Source organism: Dasypus novemcinctus, chromosome 4 (assembly GCF_030445035.2).
Source record: "Dasypus novemcinctus isolate mDasNov1 chromosome 4, mDasNov1.1.hap2, whole genome shotgun sequence".
NCBI classification, from domain to species: domain Eukaryota; kingdom Metazoa; phylum Chordata; class Mammalia; order Cingulata; family Dasypodidae; genus Dasypus; species Dasypus novemcinctus.
Window position 1 is genome coordinate 162,689,868 of NC_080676.1, and position 20,327 is coordinate 162,710,194.

A 20,327-nucleotide genomic window follows, 5' to 3' on the forward strand; every position below is an offset into this window, starting at 1 on the left:
TCGGGATGTCCTCTCCTGTCTCCCCTGGGCTCCATTAACTCCAGCTTCTGCTCCTCCATGGGGCTTTCTCTTCGTAAAGCCTCCAACAGCGGAGTGAATGCCAGCCTCCTTCAGCTAGACCGACCCTTAATGAAAAAGAACACCTTCCAAAGGTCCCGCTTACGGTCTTCAAAAGGGGTCACACCCACAGGAATGAATTAAGATTAAAAATGGGGTTTCTTCCCAGGAGTACGGCCTGAAACAGGCCTGGCGTGAGAGCCAGGGTGGTCTGGGTTGGGGGTCCAAAGGTGTTTCTGGAACAGTTGTGCCAAATGCTAGGTGGTGGTCACGGAGAAAGGAATCCCTTGGTCGGTGCCAGCTGCTTCCCACCAATGCTGTGTGTTGGCACAACCTGTGGCTCCTCACACCACAGCATGCCTGTCCCACTGCAGACGATGGAACCAGCCCCTCGGGGGGCTTGGTCCCGGGCCGCCGTGTTTTGTAAGCTCACGCCTAGTGAAGGGCCGCCTGACAGACCAGTAGTGGAAGCTTTTGGTGCGTCAGGTACCGCTCCTCACACTTCAGGTGTATCTCCCATGTACACCCCAGAACAGCTCCAGGAGGTTTTTTGGGGTTTTTTTGTCTTTATTTATATTTTTAATGTTACATTCAAAAAATATGAGGCCCCCATCATATACCCCCCACCCCCTCCCCCCACTCCTCCCCCCATAACAACAGCCTCCTCCATCATCATGAGACATTCACTGCACTTGGTGAATGCATCCAGGAGGTTTTTATTTACCCCCATTTTACAGACAAGAAACAAAGGAGCAAGTGTGGTAAACACGCTGCGAGCGGGCGTTCAGTGCCAGGCCACGTTTACTTTGCTGCCCCGAGAAGAGGCCCCAGACCCACCCCATCCCGGGAGGGGACTTTTCCTTATTCGGTGACACAAACACAAAGTGTTTCAACAGAGATCGCAGGGAGAGATTGGGCCAACTTCTGCCTTAGAATCCTGTCGGCGCCAGGAGGCTAAATACAAAGGGACGAAGCAAGGGAGGTGTCTGTGTGCTGGGTAATGGATCTCTCCTCTGACTCCCTCTGGCATCGTGGTTTTCAGCCCTACCCATAATAAATAAGAATTGCTCATGGTCACCGCAGGTGACTGGAGCAGGCATACAGCAGCTGTGTTCCTACAGTCCTCTGGGCAGTTCACAATAAAAACGAACAGTTCGGTGGCTAACTCCACTGCCTCTCGAAGCCAGAGTCTAAACCAGAGTGTGAAACCTTCCTGGGAGGCCTCCCCCAGCCCTGGTCCATCACTCAGAACTCTCACCAAGATTCCAAGAAATCTGGAAATCTGAGCCGAGGGCTTAGAGCTCTCAGATATAAAGCCCCCGCTTCCCAGGGCTCAGGTCTGGGGGGAACCGTCAGCCCGGGTCAGTCCTCTCTCATCTGCCTGGTGGACGACTTTGGCCGACAGAGGCAAGCAATAGCCTCGGCTGCTCCCAGAGAAACCATGCTCTCCTTAGCATGAGGTGTCTAAGATTAGCCTCCAGCGCCTGCCTTGGTAACCCACTTCTACATCTCCCCACGCCTGCCTCACGAGGCAGTCCTGAGGATAAATGGGGCAGTGTCTTAGTAGCTTCCAAAAAACATCACCTAATTTACAAGCCAGAAGGAGAAACCCCAAGTGGCAGGAAGTTCTGCTGGGGGCCGCAGATCAGGTTCCTTATCCCAACTGTGTCTGCTGTTCAGCCTTGGACAGAGAAACACAGAGGAAAAGAGCACTGCCTCTCAGGCGTGGGGCGCCCCTCCATTCCGAAGCACTTACCCTTCTTTTCCATCCTCCTGCAGCCGTCAAGTTCCCTGGAGACGTTCTTTGACTCCCTGGTGACGCAAGCCAAGATCCCCAACGTCTTCTCCATGCAGATGTGTGGGGCAGGATTGCCGGTGGCTGGACCTGGGACCAACGGAGGTAGTCTTGTGGGTATCTTTTAGTCTTAAACGGGAGAAAAATCTCAGTTGGTGGGGCCGTTTCTTCTGCCTTATTAAGAACCCGATCAGAAAGGTTCGACACGTAGGCGTGCGTCCACACCGTAAAACACCGATAGCCTTGCGGAACCGGAGAAAAAGTGGGCACAATTAGGTAGTGGTCTGTCCTTCCTAATCACCCTGTCATCTGCAAAGACAATGCACATTCTGCCCCCAGATTCGACCAGAGCTTTTCTTGATTGTCCTTGCAAAGGGCTGTTGTCTGTGGGTGCGGGGAAGGTGTGTGAGGGGCAGCGAGGGTGCTGAAGGGGGGCCTTCCACAGCCCATTAGGAGCAGGGACACCTGTGCCTCCTCTCTCTCAACACACAGCCACACACGCGTGCACCCACCCACAGAGCCCCAGAGTTCACTGGACCTGGTGTGCCCCCTGTGGACCTGCTCGCACAGGTCGGAGGAAGCGGGTGACGGGGAGAATGTTCACGAAGGCCCCTGGAGCTGCGTGCCGCCCCCGCCTTTGCCCCTGGGTGCTGAGAGGCAGGCCCAGCACCCCTCCCGGGCTCTTTCCTTGCTCACAGTGCCCGTGCTTACAGGGGAGAGCAGCCTGGGGTTTGTGGGGCTCTGGTTTCTGGCTTTGCAAAAGGGAGCTTTGCCTAGGGAAGCTCTCCTGTCCTGCTTCCCTCTTTGACTTCTGGACAACTAAACCATCATCAGCCTCCCCAGTTAACTACTTTTATTGCCTTTCAGCTTTATTGTGAAGCTGAAGTCCTTTGTAGTTTCTTTAGATAAGGGCAACCACCAAAGCTGCTCAGTTATACCAGGGCATAGTGTTTGGCTCTGGGATTCATGTTCCCAAAGTGTTCCCTGTTGAATTGTAAAGCGTGTGTGTTTGCTTTGTAACTTCACAAGGAACTGGAAGTGCTGGCTCCAGGGGCTTCACCCTGGAGTGCCCACCCTCTGAAAGCTGTGTGGCCTCGGTGTTCCTTCTCCTCACTCGGGTCAATGTTTCCCTTCCCAGGTCCTGGGTGGAATTGAGCCAAGTTTGTATACAGGGGACATCTGGTATACCCCAGTCAAGGAGGAGTGGTATTATCAGATAGAGATTCTGAAATTGGAAATCGGAGGGCAGAGCCTGAATCTGGACTGCAGAGAAGTAGGTGCCCTCTGACTTCTGTTGTGTCTGTCTGTCCGTCCGTGTGTGCCTGGTCCTTTAAATCTGACAGCTGAGCCCTTGTACCTGAAATCAGATGTCCTATCGCAGGTGCATGCATGAAGAGATAAAACCCCTTTTTACGTGGTCAGTTTGAAACTATGAAAACACTCCCACCCAAAAAGGAAGTTGCTTTCTTCCAACCCCTCGACCTAATAAGAGAAATTAGCATATGCCTGCTCATGAGGAAGGTGATTTGGAGCTTCACCTCTCTCACCTTCTCTTGGCCGAATGGTCCCTAAACTGTGTAGGGGTATGAAATGAACGAATGTTCCATCAGCGTGGGAGGGACAGAAAGAGGCTGAAAACCAGCAAAATGAATCAAAAGAATCGTCCGTCTCTCGCGCCGCACACTCTTGCAGCATCTTGGCTTATTGGTGGTGTGTAATGACATCACCTCGGAGGCTTCTGTGAAGGGTGCAGAGGTGACACCCACCTGGCGGCACGTCTCCCCATGGTCACCCACATGCTTCCCTCCCTCCTCGCCCACCCAGATCCCCCCGAGAGCCAGCAGCAGGGAGGGTGAAGACGTGGTGGTCTGTTCCATGGTGATGGCGTCTCCTCCAAGCCATAGATACATATACTGTCACAGTGCACTTATTTGCCATTAAAGAATCCAGCGGTAGAAGGATCACCTGTGAGGGCTTGAGAAAGGGCAGAGCCTGTGTGTACAGTGTGTGCGTATCATACGTGTGAGTGTGCAACTGCATAGTCAGGGTTTGATTTTCAGATCGGTTCTCGTGGTTCTATCCTGCCCACCCAACGTGCTGCTCACCCCATAAAAGGACGAGCAACAAAACCCAGACTGCCCCCCACCACGTTTCAGCTTGTTACAGAAATCCTTTTATAAAACAAGTTTGTTTCTAAATGGAAAGTAACTTAATGTATGGAAAGAATACTCACACATGGGCAGGTTTCATTTTCTTATAATTAACGCCTCCCACCCACAGCCAAGACAGGTCCTTATTTCTGGTGACCTGGTTGGTATGTGTGGCCCTGCCACGGGGGGATTTGCCTCGAGAGCAGGAGGGTCGAGCCACCCACGCCTTGTTCCACGCCTGGGCAGACCCGCCGTGCAGCCGTGTCCCCGGTGCTTGGGGTGGCTGGGGTGGGGCTGCCTCATTCTGTCACAAACAGCACGTTAGAGGTGGGGCAGGGCTGTCTCCTTCCTGGCTAGATGTGGCTCCGGGTTCTTTCCTGATGTAGATACGGGGTGTCTTGTAAGATTGCCGGCCCTTCTCCTCCTTGTGCACGGGTGCAGTGACAGCGTTGAGTGCGACTTGGGTGAATGATACTGAATGTGCCATTTCAACCTGGAAAGGGGTGACTCCTCTCCCTCTTCCTTGAGGAAGGAATTGGGCACCCCTGAGTAAGGAAGAGCTCTGCGCTGGGAGGGCTGTTGATGTGGCCTCGGTTTCCTTCCCCGTTAAACGAGTGTTGGGCCAGAAGAGCTGGGGTCACGCGATGAGCGGTGGCCTCCACGAGGTGCCGTCCGGCCCGCGTCTCGCGGCTGCGCGGTGGTGGGCGCGCGCTCACGGCCCCTCCCACCTCTCTCCCCCAGTACAACATGGACAAGGCCATCGTGGACAGCGGCACCACGCTCCTGCGCCTGCCCCAGAAGGTGTTTGACGCCGTGGTTGAGGCCGTGGCCCGCACCTCTCTGGTGAGTCTGTGCGGCGCTGATGTGTCCCCAAGGGCACGGGGGACGGTCCCTGCTACGACGTCCCCAAGGGCACGGGGGACGGTCCCCACTATGATGTCCCCGAGGGCACGGGGGATGGTCCCCACTATGATGTCCCTGAGGGCACAGGGGACGGTCCCCACTATGATGTCCCCGAGGGCACGGGGGACGGTCCCCACTATGATGTCCCCGAGGGCATGGGGGACGGTTCCTTCTACGGTGTCCCCTGAGGACGGGGGGACGGTCCCCACTCCAACGCTGCCCCGTGCCCTCGAATCCTCTCTGGCTGAGGATGGTGCGGGGTGAGGGCATTTTAAAGAGCAATGCCTTATTACATCTGGGATCTTCTTCTTTGATGTTAATCTGCAAATAATCCCTTCATTTAAACCTGCAGTGTAGCTGGCATAGTATTTTTATTTTAGCTAAGGAAAAAAGACGTGGGTATCTAACTATATTAAAGTCAACAGTAAATAAAAAATAAGGGTAGTGCTTTTAAAACAGCCCCCAAATCGCCCTCCTCTCCGGCCTTCGTCTATGCCGAGCTAGATTCTTATTTCTGTAGGAGAACGTGATGGGGTCACGGACGAGAAAGGTCCATCAGCCCGTTGGATGATGATTCTATGGCCTTTTTCCTAAAGTACAATTTAATACCCTGGAGACCTCGGCAGTGCCCTTCCCAGGGTGGACCGACCTTCCAGGCTGTTCAGGACAACAGGGTGGGCCCAGGCATGGGGGAGAGCACAGCTCTGGGGCTCGACTGGACGCCCGAGGAGGGGTCCCCTGCCCCCCGAGAAGCTCCGCCTTCCAGCTGCAGGGTTTCGTGAGGGTTTGGGCCAACACTTAGGAAGAGAGGTGCTTCTGCGTGACGTCCACGCCACAGCGCACAGTCAGGGCTGCTTCGGGCATCCTGGACGCTTTCAGGGGCAGCTCTCTCCCCAGCGCCGTCCCTGCAAGGTCACCAAAATAAGCGCTGGCTGCACAAAGCCTCTGTCCTGAGGCCAGCGTGGGGCTGGGGACTCCCTCCTCCACTGGACGGCCACGTTCAGCAGACGGCTGGTGGCGAAATGTCATGCCGCCGCTCTGTTCCGGGCCATGGCAGGGAGGCCAGGAACCCGGGGAGCCAGAGGGGGCTTCGGTTAAGCCCACACTTCAAACTCCAAACTCTGCCATGGAAAGAACAGAAGCCGATCTAAGGAACATGGAGGGAAAGTAGACAAGGAAGGACACGAGACCCCGTGGAAATGAAAGGGCCACCGGGCGGCGGCCTGGCAGGGCGGTAGCCAAAACCCTAGCAAAGGCCCGGTCCACTCCCATATCCGGCGGATCAGGAAGGAATGGCAGGCAGAGGATTCGGTGCCTTCAAGTGAGAACGCTGGCTGCAAATCAGGCCACCCTTCAAATCGGGAGCCCTGGTTTCTCAAGGAGTAAAATGTCCTTGGCAATATCAGCATGAGCGTCCTGACAGCTAGTATTCTGAATTATTATGATTTTTTTTTCTCTCTTTGCTTTTTTTTTTTAATGTTACATTAAAAAAATAGGAGGTCCCCATATACCCCCTTACCCCACTCCTCCCACATCAACAACCTCTTTCATCATTGTGGCACATTCATTGCATTTGGTGAATACATTTTAGAGCACTGGTTAGTGGTTTACATTGTAGTTTACGCTCTCCCCCAGTCCACCCAGTGGGCCATGGCAGGACATACAATGTCCAGCATCTGTCCCTGCAGCACCACCCAGGACAACTCCAAGTCCTGAAAATGCCCCACATATCTCTTCTTTCCTCTCCCTACCCTCAGCAGCTACTACTCAGCTATGAGAAGGAATACAGTACAAACACATGGGATAACATGGATGAATCTTGAGGACCTTATGTTGAGTGAAGCAACCCAGGCATTGAAGGACAAATACTACATGACCTCTCTGACATGATTTGTTTTTGACTGTCCCGAGGAGACGTTTGAAGTGCCGGCATGGGAATCACATGAGGCGCTGCCACCCCCCCCCCCCCCCCCCCCGCAGGCGCCTGCCCTAGTCCTTCTAGAACCTCGGAGCAGCAGGGGGCTGCCCACCTCTGGCTCTCCTGAGCTCATCGCCACCTGAGGGCCAACCGTGACTCTGACTCTGTAAGAGCACCACGAGGTAGCAGGAACGCGATTACGAAATTTGTTTGCCTTGTCTAAAATTATCCTCTGATTTCAGTGCCTGCACCAGGAAGGAGAACACAGGAACACGGGGTGGTTGTTTGTTTTGGGCAGGGAAAGCGCGACAAGCGTGCATTGTGTGACTCTCTTTAAGGGTTTGTTCTTTTCATCTGCTGGGTTTATCAGGGCTTTCTCTCTCGGGTTGGGTATTTTTAGTTTGGGCCAGGGCAGGCTGCAGAGAATTAAGGACAGGGAAAATGCCGGGTCCCATCTCGTGGCAGGGACTGCTCAGACGGGGTTTTAGAAATGAAGGGCCCATCTGGCTCTGTTTGACATCTCCCCAGGGCTTGTGGGGTGCACGGGCAGGGCACCGCAGGGGGCCGAGCCGGAGACGTGGGCCCCGGGCCCCGCTGCCCTCCTCGGGGAGGCTATGATGTGGACCATTGACCATGAGGTGCCGCGGCACTCAGAGATGCATTCACCAAGTGCAATGAATGTCTCATGATGGTGGAGGAGGTTGTGGTTATGGGGGGAGGAGTAGGGGGAGGGGGTGGGGGATATATGGGGACTGCATATTTTTTTAATGTAGCATTAAAAAAATAAAGACAAAAAATAAAAAAATAAAAGAAGCGGGATGGTGTCTGCTTTAAGATGATGCCCAGCTTCAAAACTGCGACCTCAGCTTGGAAGCCGTGTCTTGAGGACACACGGCTTAGCTCTCGGGCGGCTTCCCGCTGGGCCACCAGGCGAGGGTCGCGGCCCCTCCACGCCTCTCATTTCCAGCGCCGCCTCTGGCCATGGAGGCGCACCGCAGAGCGTCACCCCCACCCCCACCCCGTGGCCTCGGTGCAGGCCCAGGCCCCCCGAGCACCTGCGGACCAGCACACGGCCGCTCCCACCCGTCCCCCCTGCGGGGAGCGTCTCCCTGCAGCCCCTAGTGCACATCGACTCCTCTAGAAGCAAAACTAGATGAGCGCCAGAGTTAGAGATTTGACGAAAGGAACCACTGCATCTCTGAGATGGAAGAACAGACCCCAGGGCAGGCTGTCCCCGGGTTGTCTGCCCTCAGATGGCAGGTGCAGGCAGCACCAGGTAGGGCAGCGCACGGTGGGGCAGCATGCAGTAGGGCAGCACAGAGTAGGGTGGCACATGGTAGGGCCAGCACATAGTAGGGCAGCACATGGTAGGGCAGCACGTAGTAGGGCGGCGCTTGGTGGGGTAGCACGCGGCCCTGGTGCTATCCAAGACATGCGCCTCCCCCGTCCGCTCTCCTCCCGCTTGGCTCGGCAGCATGGCGCCCAGTCTCCCTGTCTTCCTTCCCAACTTCCCCTTGGCTTCCCCAGCACCTTCCCCCCCAGCCTCCCGAGCCCTGTGCCCGCTGCACCCGGGTCTCCCTGATGGCTGCTGGCCCCTCCCGCCCCCTGCCCCCTCTCCTGAGCTGACGCTTTCCTGGCCATAGTATTGACCCTGTCCGTGTCAGGGCCCTCAGCTGTGTGTCGAGTCCAGACCATCCTCTGCATTTGACCTGGACACCAGGCCAGGTGACCTGCACACAGGGCCACCTGGACACCTTCAGGCCGCCGCACCCAGGCTTCCTGCTGAGCCCTGAGGTCCCCTAGAAATGGCCATGCTCCTGCCACGCCCCTCTTGAGCAAGAACCCCCCCGCCTCCCTGCCGCATCCTCTTCCAGCTCTGCCCCCACCCCATATTCTTCTAGCTCTGCCGTGTGACTTGGGGCGAGTTACTTCACCTCTCTGTGCTTCGGTTTCCTCCAACGTGAAAGTGGAGATGGAATGCTACCTAACTGATGGAGCATCGTGAGGATTAATTACTACATCTGAGGTGCTGATTAATCTTTGTCAGTGCTCCACAGATAATATTACCAATTTGGCTAGTTGTTATTTTCCTGTCACCACAGCTCCTCCAGAAGCTGATGTCCCTGCCACTCTGTCCAAATGTGTCATGGTGCTGTGGGCTTCTAGCGAGACGACTTGGAAAACTGTTTCCTGCCGGCGTGCCAGACGTCGTTGTGTTTCACATGCTCTTGTTTTGTCTAGATTCCGGAATTCTCTGACGGCTTCTGGACGGGGTCCCAGCTGGCCTGCTTGACTAATTCTGAAACCCTTTGGTCTTACTTTCCTAAAATCTCCATTTACCTGAGAGACGAGAACGCCAGCCAATCGTTCCGTATAACCATCCTGCCTCAGGTATGAACTTGAATTGGCACTTTCCTCTTTTTGACATGACCGCGAGAGCCAAGCACGTGCTGGGTACCATGCCTGCGTTGGATAGCCAGCGCCACGACGATGCCGCGTAACAAAGTGACGAGCATTTTCTATTGCTCGCGAGCCTGGGTCAGTGGGGCAGATCTGTGCTCCTCTGGGCGCGCTCATGCACCATGGTCAGCCCGTGCTCTTGCTGGGGCCGGGTGACCTGCGTGGCCTCCTTCGTGGATCGGCAGCTGGGACGGTGGGGCAGGTGGGCCACATCTCACCAGCAGTGGCTGGTTCACAGGGTGGTGGCAGGGCCCCGAGAGAGAAGGGAAACTCCGTGGACTCCCAAGGTCTACACTCGGAACCGGCCACCATCTTTGCGGGCACAACCCAACAAGCCCTGGGCGGCCCAGATTCCTGGGTGGGCGAACGGACTCCCCCTCTGCACGAGGGAAGCTGCGAGCCCTACTGCAGAGGGTGGGAGGAGAGCGGAGACCTGGGGCGTTATTGCTCAGTCTACCACACACCCTTGTAGATATGTGTCCTGCTTGTTTATAAATAGAGTCCAAAAGTGAAGTGTCCGAAATGAAGATAAGATGGTTTTTTCTATGATTCGAGTTGCCATCGGTGCCACCTTCAGCCTAAGCATCTCCTTCAATGCCCATGTCTGCCTCCCCTAGCCAGGGTTTTTTGTTTTGTTTTGTTATTTTTAAGATTTATTTATTTATTTCAACCCCCCCACACACTTGTCTTATCTCTGTGTTCATTTGCTGTGTGTTCTTCTGTGATTGCTTCTGTCATTATCAGCAGCATGGGAATCTGTGTCTCTTTTTGTTGCGTCATCTTGCTGTGTCAGCTCTCCGTGTGGGCGGCGCCATTCCTGGGCAGGCTGCACTTTCTTTCGCGCTGGGCAGCTCTCCTTACGGGGTGCACTCCTTGCGCGTGGGGCTCCCCTACGCGGGGACACCCCTGCGTGGCAGGGCACTCCTTGCGCAAATCAGCACTGCGCGTGGGCCAGCTCCACACGGGTCAAGGAGGCCCGGGGTTTGAACCGCGGACCTCCCATGTGGTAGACGGACGCCCTAACCACTGGGCCAAGTCCGCTTCCCCTCTAGCCAGGTTTTTCCTCCTTCCCTCCCCTCCATTCCCATAGCCCTCGCCCCACTCGGGGGCCTCTAGAGTGCTCTGGGCACCCCAGGCCCACCCTCCCTTCTTTTCAGTGCCTTTGCCAGATGAATCATCCTCCACCTGGGCTTCGGTCCCAGGCCAGGCTGCTGTGAGCCACCAGCTGCGTCCCCGTGGTTTAAAGCCCCAGGCCTCCACCCGGGGCGCACTGGTCCTCCAGCCTGCTTCCTGCCGCCCCGTCGTGCCTCTGCTGGGGGTCTCTGTGCCCGAGTCCCTCCGCTGCTCTCCAGGCTCCCGCCCCCTGCCTGAAATGCCCCTTCTTCCCCCTCCATCTGCAGGGCCCCCATCCTCCCATCCTTTCAGGAAAGCCCAACACAAGCCCTGTTTTGAATTCGTTGCGTTGGATTTGAAATTTGGGTCCAGACGGAGGTCAGTGCGACACAATGAGAAACCGCGGCCTTAATGCGTAAGAAAAGATAGCAGGGTCCTCACAGGTCACAGGGCACGAGGGGCGCCCTGCGGGGTCCACGGGAAGTGCCATCAGCCTGGGTGGCTCAACCAGGAGCACGAGAGGGGCCCGTGGTCTTCTCCTGGACCCAGGGGTGGAGGTGCGTGGATTTCCTGTGTTAGCCCAAAGCAGAAACGCATGTGACGGGGAAGGGTCTGGGGCCTGAGGACGGTGGGGACGGTTGGTCTATCATTTAGGGCCGGCTGTGGGCTTTGGGGGAGGGGGGTGGCTGCAGAGGGGGAGTTGATTGCCCCAGGACTGGAAAGTCGCTTATTAGCAGGCCAAAGTAAAACGGATGCCAAGGCCACACGCTAAGGTTTTGTTAACGAAAAACCTCTCTTTTGGGAACCCTTTGCTGAGCAGAGCAACCCGTTTGTGAACCGACCCTTCAGACTCCTGATGCGTATTTTCTTGTCCGCCCATCAGGCATGGAGTCACATTTACTTTATATTTTATGCTGTTGTCTTTTTTATTGGACTTCTGTGTCTTTTTTAAAAAGAACTTTTATTTCTTCCTCAAATGAATTATTAATTCCTCAGAGAAGAGAACCATGCGTTTTAAAATCATCCTTCCTTCCCGCCACCAAACCCTGCTGTGCAGTCAAGGGGTGGGTCCACAATGAGCGTTTTTGGAGCCGAGGCGTGAGCTTGTCTCTGTTGTCAGTTGATGGACCTGGGGACAAAGGGGTTAGAATTGGGGGCTTAGGCACGAGGAATGATTTCAGAAGAACAAAGTAAATGACAATATTGCCTTTTCCCTGTTTTCAACTTTATGCAAGGGAACGTGCATTCCAGAAATGGAGAGCTTTTGGAGAAAGGATTGAAAGCTTCTAAAGAAATACTGTCCCACAGGGGAAGCACACAGCTGGACGCAGGGGCTCGAGTTGGTCGCAGCACTGCCCATGACTCACTTAGTCCTTTCGAGGTCTGTGTCTTTAACTGTACAGGAGAAATAATAATGCTTGCCAAAGAAAGACATCTTCAACAGACGGCAACATCCGGGGATGACTGGCACTGCATGGAGTGATGTCAGAATGTGTTTTCTGCATCTTTAAAATACTATGCTCCTTATGATTAAGTTTTGGTCCTTCTAATGGCAGAACATGAGCACTATTTCACCCGTGTGGTTTAGAGCTGCCGTTGAAATCCAGCTTCAGGACCAAGGTAGACATGAAAGGTTCCTAGTAAATAAATGTCATGGGGCGGGGTGGCAGAGCTGGGGATTCGTAAGAAACAAGAAGGGAAAAAATAGGCGTTCGGGAGAAAATCTGGCACATCTAGGACTGGCTGTAACCATCGGCGCTGACGGTCACCTGGGGACCATCACCCTTTTTAGGACTGAGCCCTGGCTGAACTCAGGGACACAGTGAGGGCCTCTTGGAGAGCATTTTGCTTCAGCTGCATCTCTCTACCTGAGAACACAGTATCTGCCTCACTTAGGAAGCTGTAGGTAGGTTTCGGTTGACTTGGCCAGTTCCCATATTCGACTGTTCAAACCTGCTGTTCCCCCTGTGGTCTTGATCTCCCACCCCGCATCTCATCCCTGTTGCCTTCCGCTGCCTTGCCCGAGAGGACTTTCGTAGGAACTTGCTCCAGCCCACCTGCTGAGACCCCCACAAGCCCCAGGCCCCTGGTGCCCCTCAGGGACAGCTAGGGGCTCCCCTCCTAGCAGCACGGCTCTGCCTGCCCGGCCCCTCCCTGGCATCTGGGACAGTCGCCAAAGTTTTGAAACAATCCTTTCCTAGGACCTCCCGTGTGCCAGCAATGATGGATGGGCAAATCATCCCTAGTGAGAGAAGAGTCAAGTCAAAGGCAATTACCCTAAAAATTTGTCTCTCCCTGGGATTATTTTCCAAAACCACATGGGCTGAATCATATTTGGCCTTTTAACAAAGCAGCCTCCCATGGGCAAATTCTGATTTTTTTTTCACATAATCCTAAAAATGTAAATATTTTCCATCCAAATACCACTCGTTGATCTGTTTGTGCTGTTTTCATTTGAGTCAGTTTCTTCTGAGATCCAGCAATACTGGAACTTCCCCAGTATATTAGAAAATCTGCAGTCCAGAATTCTATAGGAGGTCAACCAGACAGGGCAGAATAAGACATACGCACTCAATTTGCATCAAATTGTGTAACTAATTTTTTGGGGAGGGAGTTATTTTTTAATTAGTTCATTCAAAGGTGTGTGTGGGCATGTGTGTGTTTGTGGCCATACCCATACTGATGGAAACCTAAAATGGATCAGTGGCATCTGAGCGTCACCCACCATTTCCTAACTGCAGTTGATCCTCCTGCCATGACAAGTTGTCTGTTCCTTTCAACGATGACCAAGCCTAGCACCACTCATTCATTTAACACACATTTATCAAGGCTGTTCTCTGTGCCCAGCACTGTGCATAGACCTCTCCACAGGTCAGCTGTAGACTATCAGGCGAACAGCTCTGTCTCCAACATCAGAACTCCAACATCAGAAACCCTCAGCTCTGCCCTTCGCCATGCCTTTCATCTGTGAGTCCCCACCCACCAAGGAGCGGGGACTCAACTCCCTAATGACGTGGCCCAATCAAAACCCCAATCATAACTCAATCATGCCCAGGTACAGATTAGATTACAAACATAATCCAGTGTCTATTTTTGGAATTCATAACCATATCAAGCTGCTACACTGCTCCTTCCAAAATAACCAGCTCCCAAAGCCTCCCTCCAATGAGAGCCCTGGGACTCTTGGTGTCTCAGCAAGTTTCGGCTTCTTCCAAGTCTTTCTTCCTGCCTTTGCCTTTTAGAACTAATCACTACTCCACAGGAAGGCATTTTTTCTTACTCATTTTGTACTGTCTTGCTTTTTTCCCAAACACTTGGTATTTTGTCATATTAAGTCACTCTACACTCTAATTGCCTGCATTTGAACACTTTGCTATAAAAAAAGAAAAGCAAAGAGATTGGGATAGCTGCTATATTATTTTGCTCACTGATTATTTTTCTTTTTGACTTGTTTCCCCACCAGGTTCTTGGCTTGGGGGGCCCAGGGGGTGGTTTATATTTCTTTAACACCTAAGAGAGTGGAAAGAATGCAGGGCACGTCTCTCCTGCACGTCAGGACCTCTTAGCTCTTAATGCTGCTCTTCTCTCCCGTTGTCACTGTTTCCTCTTTAACGAAGGAAAGCATCCTGCCTCAGCCAGGGTCCCTCCTGTTGAAGGTCCCTTCAGTAGAGGGTGACAGGATCGCTTTGGAGACAGCAGGAGCCCGAGCCTTTAGGAGGCCACTGCAGGAATCATGAAAGATGGGAGAGCCATGGCTTGGACTGGGACGATAGTGAGGGGGTGGGCAGAAGCAGTGAGATGTCGACCTGATTGTGAAGGAAGACCCAGCGGGCTCTGCTCATGGTTTCACGTCGGGTAAGGGAAAAAGAGGCCGTCGGGTTTGTTCCAGCACTTGAGGGTCTGCTCAGTGGCACCCATCGTGGAACCACTGAGACAGAGAACCTTGAAAGAAGAGCGGGCTTGGGCGGATGTCCAGTTCAGTTTGTAAACTCTTAAACATTACAGTTAAGATGCCATTTGAGAGGCGATAGGTGGGTATATATGAGTGTGGCAGTGGCATCAGAGGTCTGGGCTGGAGTTAAAAATTGTCAAGTCTCAGCATAGGGGATATAGTGAAAGCCATGGGACTAGATGGGTGGGTCACTGTGTCCCCCAAAAAGATATCTTCAAGTCCTAACCCCCAGGCCTAGGAATGGGATCCTATTTGAAATAGGATCTTTGAAGATGTTATCAGTTAAGAGGATGCCAAAATGGACTGATCCAAATGACTGGTATCCGAAGGAGAGGAAATTTGAGCAGGGTCAGTAGGAGATGGAGGCAGAGCTTGAGTTGTGCTGCCATAAACCAGAGAATGGCATGGCCTGCTGGCCGCCCATCAGCGGCCAGGGGAGAGGCACGGAAGGGATTCTCACCTTTAAGAGGAAGCAGGGCCCTGCTGACACCTTGACTTTGGACTTCTGGCCTCTGTGAAACAATAAATCCCTGTTGTTTGGAGGCAGTTCATCTGTGGGACTTTGTTCCAGCATCCTGTCCGAGACCTAGGGAGGGAAGGTTAAGAAGAGGCCAGGGGCTGGAGCTGTCGGATGCTCACAGGTGAGGATAGTAAAGCAAATCCAGTAGAGATGCCCAAGAAGAAGCAAGGGTGACATCTGAGGAAGAAGAGGGACCCCTCTCTTAGAGGCCAAGTGAAGAAAGAGCTTCCAGGAGGAGGCACTTAGCAGGCTATGTTTACTTGCCTGCCTCCTTCATAGATGGGAAGCTTCTAGAGGGCAGGGACAGCTCTTATTCATTATATCTCTAGAACCAACGACAGTATCTGGGCCATATTAAGTGCTCAATATATTACTAGAAGGACAGGCAGATGGAGGGAGGGATGGACATCTTCTGTATGTGTGCACCTGTGCACAGTTACCAGTGTATGTGTTGTCACGTTTCTACCATTTCAGTAATATTTGTTGCCAGGCTTATGGTCTTCTCAACTCCTGGATGCGGGAACGATATCATCCCCTTTCTTTCTCTGTTCCCCAAAGCCCCTAGGAGGGTTCTAAGCTTATTTGTGACTGCAACAATTTTGTGCTATTACCTGGTCCATGATTTTTCTCGCTTCTTTGTCCTGTGTTTCTACACCCACAGCTCTACATTCAGCCCATGATGGGGGCTGGCCTGAATTATGAATGCTACCGGTTCGGCATCTCGCCCTCCACGAACGCACTGCTGATTGGCGCGACAGTGATGGAGGGCTTCTACGTCATCTTTGACAGAGCGCGGAAGAGGGTGGGCTTCGCAGCAAGTTCCTGTGCAGGTAAGCCATTCTTGCTTTGTCCAGGAAGCCCTTTTAAAGGAGGACTGTATGTAAATTTTCTAACTTGGAAACAATTCTTGGTGACAAGTGAACTGCCATTGAATTGTGTCACCCATGGCCGCCATTATTGTTCAAGAAATCCTCGTTATGAAATGAGAAGTTAACGCCTACCATTGCTCTTGGAATCCTCAAATGAAGAGATCCAGGAGCCATTTTCCTCCTTGGCAGGAGTGGTATGAGGGTGACCCAGCAGTGTGTTCTCTGAAATCTAGCTGGAGGCTTGAGAAGGCTTTAGAGAAACCAGGAAAGTACAGTACAGTTGATAGGATGGTTCAACCCTGTTGGCTTGAAAACTTCAGATGTGAGTTTGTTAGAAATGGAGAGTTTCACACAGCGCATGGTATAAATAGAGGATTCGATACTCCTGACTGATAGGCCCGCTTAGCAAGGAAGAGCAAGTCACAGAAGTGGGCATGAGATCGAATTTGCCAAGGACAAGTGGAAGAAGACAGTGCATTAGGAAAGTGGCCAAGGAGAGCATGCAGCATTTTGAAATAGGATTTTAAAGGGCAGAAATAATTTTGGTACATTCGATTCAGAGTCAGGAACAGAATGAAATCCCGTAAGTTGTGCTGATAGCATGCTAAAAGTGGAACAAAATTAAGCAAATATGAGGTAGAAAAGACAAGATGGCAGTGTCACTGAAAGAAAAGAAATAGGAATTTGACAGAAGGAAAACCTTAAACATCAGAGTTATAGGACAGGCGGGATCGCTGAACTAGACTTCATGGTATCCTCAGCTCTGACCAGACCTTCACCCTCATCTAAAACCACAGAATTGTTTAGGGGACAGCCACAGAGATGAGGGTCCAATGACCATAGTCATTGATTAGGGAAGGAAAGAATTCGGTATTTTTTAATTCTCCAATCATGGTCTTGAAATGAAGCATGTAAAGTAATGCTTTCAGCTTTGTTTCAACACACAGCCATTCCCAAAAAGTCAAGTAACAATTTGGAGAATTGCCGAACAGAGCATTAAAAGGAAAAGCTGAATCTGGAATCTTTGGTAAACTTGTACTGTACATAAATAGAGCATGTATTTGACATGTTGCAATCTATCTTCTTAAATATCCGTGCAGATTGATTTGACTTTATAGAGTGAATTTGCGGTTTGTCATTTTCTTATCTTGGTCATGAGCAAATGCTTACCTTTTCGTGGTCCATTGACTCTGCCAGCCCACGTGGCTACCTAGTGAGCGAGACCCTTCTCCGAGGCATTAGCTGTAACCTTGCCACCTGCAACGCTACCGTGTTTCCCAGATGAATATTTAATTCTTTGTAGCCCCGAGCAAAGAAAAACCAAAGCAATTTTTCCCACAATTTCTGTTCTCTCGTTAAATACCATTAAAGTAGAGGCTACTATGGCAACAGCGTCATTCCATCCACTTGATCCCACGGAGAGCATAATGACCATACGTGTCCTCGGTGAATTGCTGTTGGAAGTAGTTTCATATGAAGCATTTCTAAGCAGGGTGGCACTTTTTACGTCTTTTCATCATGAATTCTTTGCACTTTTTTTCCCAAATATATTTAAGCTTTTGGTACTTAAACATTTGATTTTACCAACTGTGGGCCTAAATGCTGATGAATGTCTCTTCTCCAGGGCAAATTGTTTAGCCATTAAAGTAATTACCTCCCTCGAGGCTGCAATTAAAGGAGTCAGGCAGTGCTCTATAGCACTCATAACCAATGCCCTATATACATGCTTTTTCATCTTTTTAAAATGTGTTTATTTTTTAACTATAAAATGTTGTTTGTGTTCTTTAAATAGTAGTGTATTTATTACAACATTTTAATAGAAAATAAAAGAATTAATTTTTAAAATTATATGAATTTTAAACGTAAACCATCATGTAAACCATCAACCATGGCTAGCAGCCATGCCTCTACACTTATTCATTAACTGCAACAAATGCACTACACCCATGCAAGATGTTTTCCATCGGGGAAAATGTGAGGGAGGGTGGGGCTTATGGGCATCCCGCACACTTTCCATGTGACCTTTCTGCAACCCAAACCCTCCCCAAAAACAAAGTGAAAAAAAAATAAGACACTGGAAGAACATATAGAAGAAACTGTCAAAATACGTAAAAGATCTTAAAGTGATGGAAAACCCAATGCAAAAAATTTTTTAATTTTATTTTTTATAAAATGTTTTAAAAATTACAACCCAAACCCTATGCAGTTGATCCTCATTCTTCACAGGTTCCATATTTGCAAATTTGCCAACTTACTAAAATTCATTTATGACCCCCAAATCAATTCTCGTACCCTAGAACTGTCATTCATGGACATGTGTAGAGCAGTGAATATTTTGAGTCACCTGACGTGCACATTCCCTGCTACGGTTGAGCAAGGCAGCACACTGTCTTCTTGTTTCAGTTGTCAGGCTGTAAATAGGTATCCTTTTTACAGTATGTTTAACACCATGTTTTTTTTATTTTTGTGCCTTTTCTTGATGGTTTTATGGCTTAAAGCACCCCCAAGCCTAGTGCTGAAGTGCTGTCTAGTGTTCCTAAGTGTGTAGGCTGTGTTGTGCCTTATGGAGCAAGCATGTGAGTTAGAGTGGCTTCATTCAAGCATGCGCTCTAGTGCTACTGGCCATGAGTTCAATGTTGATGGAGCCACACTATATATTAAATATGGTCTCTTTAAGCAGAAACACACAAAGAAAGAGGTTATGTATTGCTTGGTTGGCAAAAATGTTGTGACTAGAGGCTCGTACGAACCTCACCCAGTATATCCCTCAGGAGCAATGGTTCAGGATTCAATATTTCAGTGTTTGCAGTGACATTATAGAACATAAATACCATGAACAACAAGGATCAGCACCTTTACTAGGTGCATACCTGCAGAATAACAAATAGTTTCATTTAACCAACTGTAGCATTATGTCATATTTTCTTCAATAGTTTTTCATAGAAGTAAAAAAATAACAAGTTTTGCTAAAGCCTCACCCCATCCTCTTTCCCAGAGTTAAACGTTTTAATGAAGCTGAAATATATTCTTCTCATAGTTATCACCGTACATTTATAATTTTACAACATAGGTATGAACACTTTGTATTAGCTAGCCATTGCTGTGTAACAATGTGCTCCAAACCTTTACCAGTTATTTATTATCTCATACAGTTCCTGAGGACCAGGAATCGAGAAGCCGCTTAATATGGTAGCCCTGGCCCAGGGACTCCCTCCAGGCAGCAGTCACCCGAAGGCTGGAGGCTCCGCTTGCAAGCTCACTCATGTGGTTGTCTGGAGCACTCCGTTCTTGCCATGTGGACCTCCTCACTGGGCTGCTGAAAGTCCTCAAGGCAGGCACTTGGTGTCCCCAGGGACAGTGATCCAAGAGTGCAACAGAGCACCCAACACAGAAGCTGCAGTCTTTTTATACCCTAATCTTGGAAGTGCTAGCACTTTTGCCTTATTCTGTTGGTCACACAGACCCACCCTAGTACAGTATGAGGGGGGACACCAGCAGGCAGGGATTACTGAAGGTCACCTTAGAAGCCACCTACCTTTTATAATTGATACCCAGGACTTCCTCATCTATCTGAGACATTATTTTCTCTGGGTTATGAGCATGGCAAATATCTTCTCCTAATCCTTCTGGCTTTTCTTTTTACTAGTTTTTGGTGAATTTTATCTACATGTTTTTAATTTAGTAAATCGAATTTATCAATCATTTCCTATGGCTTATAGATTTTGTGATTTGTTTGGGTCTTCTTTTCTGTCCCACAGAAGTGTTTTGCAGTTTTCTCTAAAAAGGTCCTAGCCAGAGGTGTGACTCCTTTAGTTCTTGCTATAATGTAAAGGGGATTCTTTTAAAATATGCATTGTCTGATGGGTCGTTTGGTACCTAGGCATGCAGACTCTTTTGGTGCCTTGATCTTCTAGCCAAGCACTTTGCTGAATTCTTGTATTTTAATAGTTTTAGAATTACTTGGATTTGCTATACATACAGTCATGTCATCTGCAAGTGATGCATTTGCTGCCATTTCCAATCTTTCTTTTATTTATTTTTGCCCTTTCATGGTACCTTCTGAGACAGTATTTCAGGGCAATGGTAGTGGTGGACATCGTTGTCTTGTTCCTTCCTCTAAATGGAATGCTCATCGAGTTTTGCCGCTGAGCGTCATGCCTGGGCTCTGTGTGTGGGATTCCCTCCTAAGCCTCAGGCAAGGAATTTTTTCCAGTTTGCTATAGGTGTTTAGTATGAAAGGAAAAATGGTCAGTTTCCACTACTTTCTTTTTGCAAAAGAGAAATGAGTGTGTACGTCTACATGTGGACTTGGCCAGAGGGTCACAGGAGCTTTATTGATAATGACCCCAAACTAGAAACAGCACAAAAATCCACCAAAGGAGAATAGATAAATTGTGGACTCTCCATTCAGTGGATGACTACACAGCAGTTTCCTTCCAGCTGAAGAGTGGACTTCAGTGAGGTTGACTTTCTTTTTCATATGGCATTTGTTTTTCCTTTTCTGTGAACTATCCGTTCGTACCTCTTGCCCATTTTTCCTCTTGGCTTTTGGCTTTGTATATTGATTTGGAAGCAGTCGTTATGTTGGGA

At 50.5% G+C, this 20,327-nt stretch overlaps 1 protein-coding gene across 5 annotated transcripts in view; it reads left to right on the top strand.

Moving 5' to 3' along the window:
* BACE2 (beta-secretase 2) overlaps positions 1–20,327 on the top strand; it is a 221,883-nt gene that overhangs the window by 64,506 nt on the left and 137,050 nt on the right. For all 5 annotated transcript variants that reach the window (XM_071214980.1, XM_071214981.1, XM_071214982.1 and 2 more), the window contains exons 4-8: positions 1,837–1,965; positions 2,991–3,125; positions 4,744–4,845; positions 9,065–9,214; positions 15,530–15,698. In XM_071214980.1, coding sequence (XP_071071081.1) covers positions 1,837–1,965; positions 2,991–3,125; positions 4,744–4,845; positions 9,065–9,214; positions 15,530–15,698 — 685 coding nt within the window. The remainder of the gene's footprint in view (positions 1–1,836; positions 1,966–2,990; positions 3,126–4,743; positions 4,846–9,064; positions 9,215–15,529; positions 15,699–20,327) is intronic.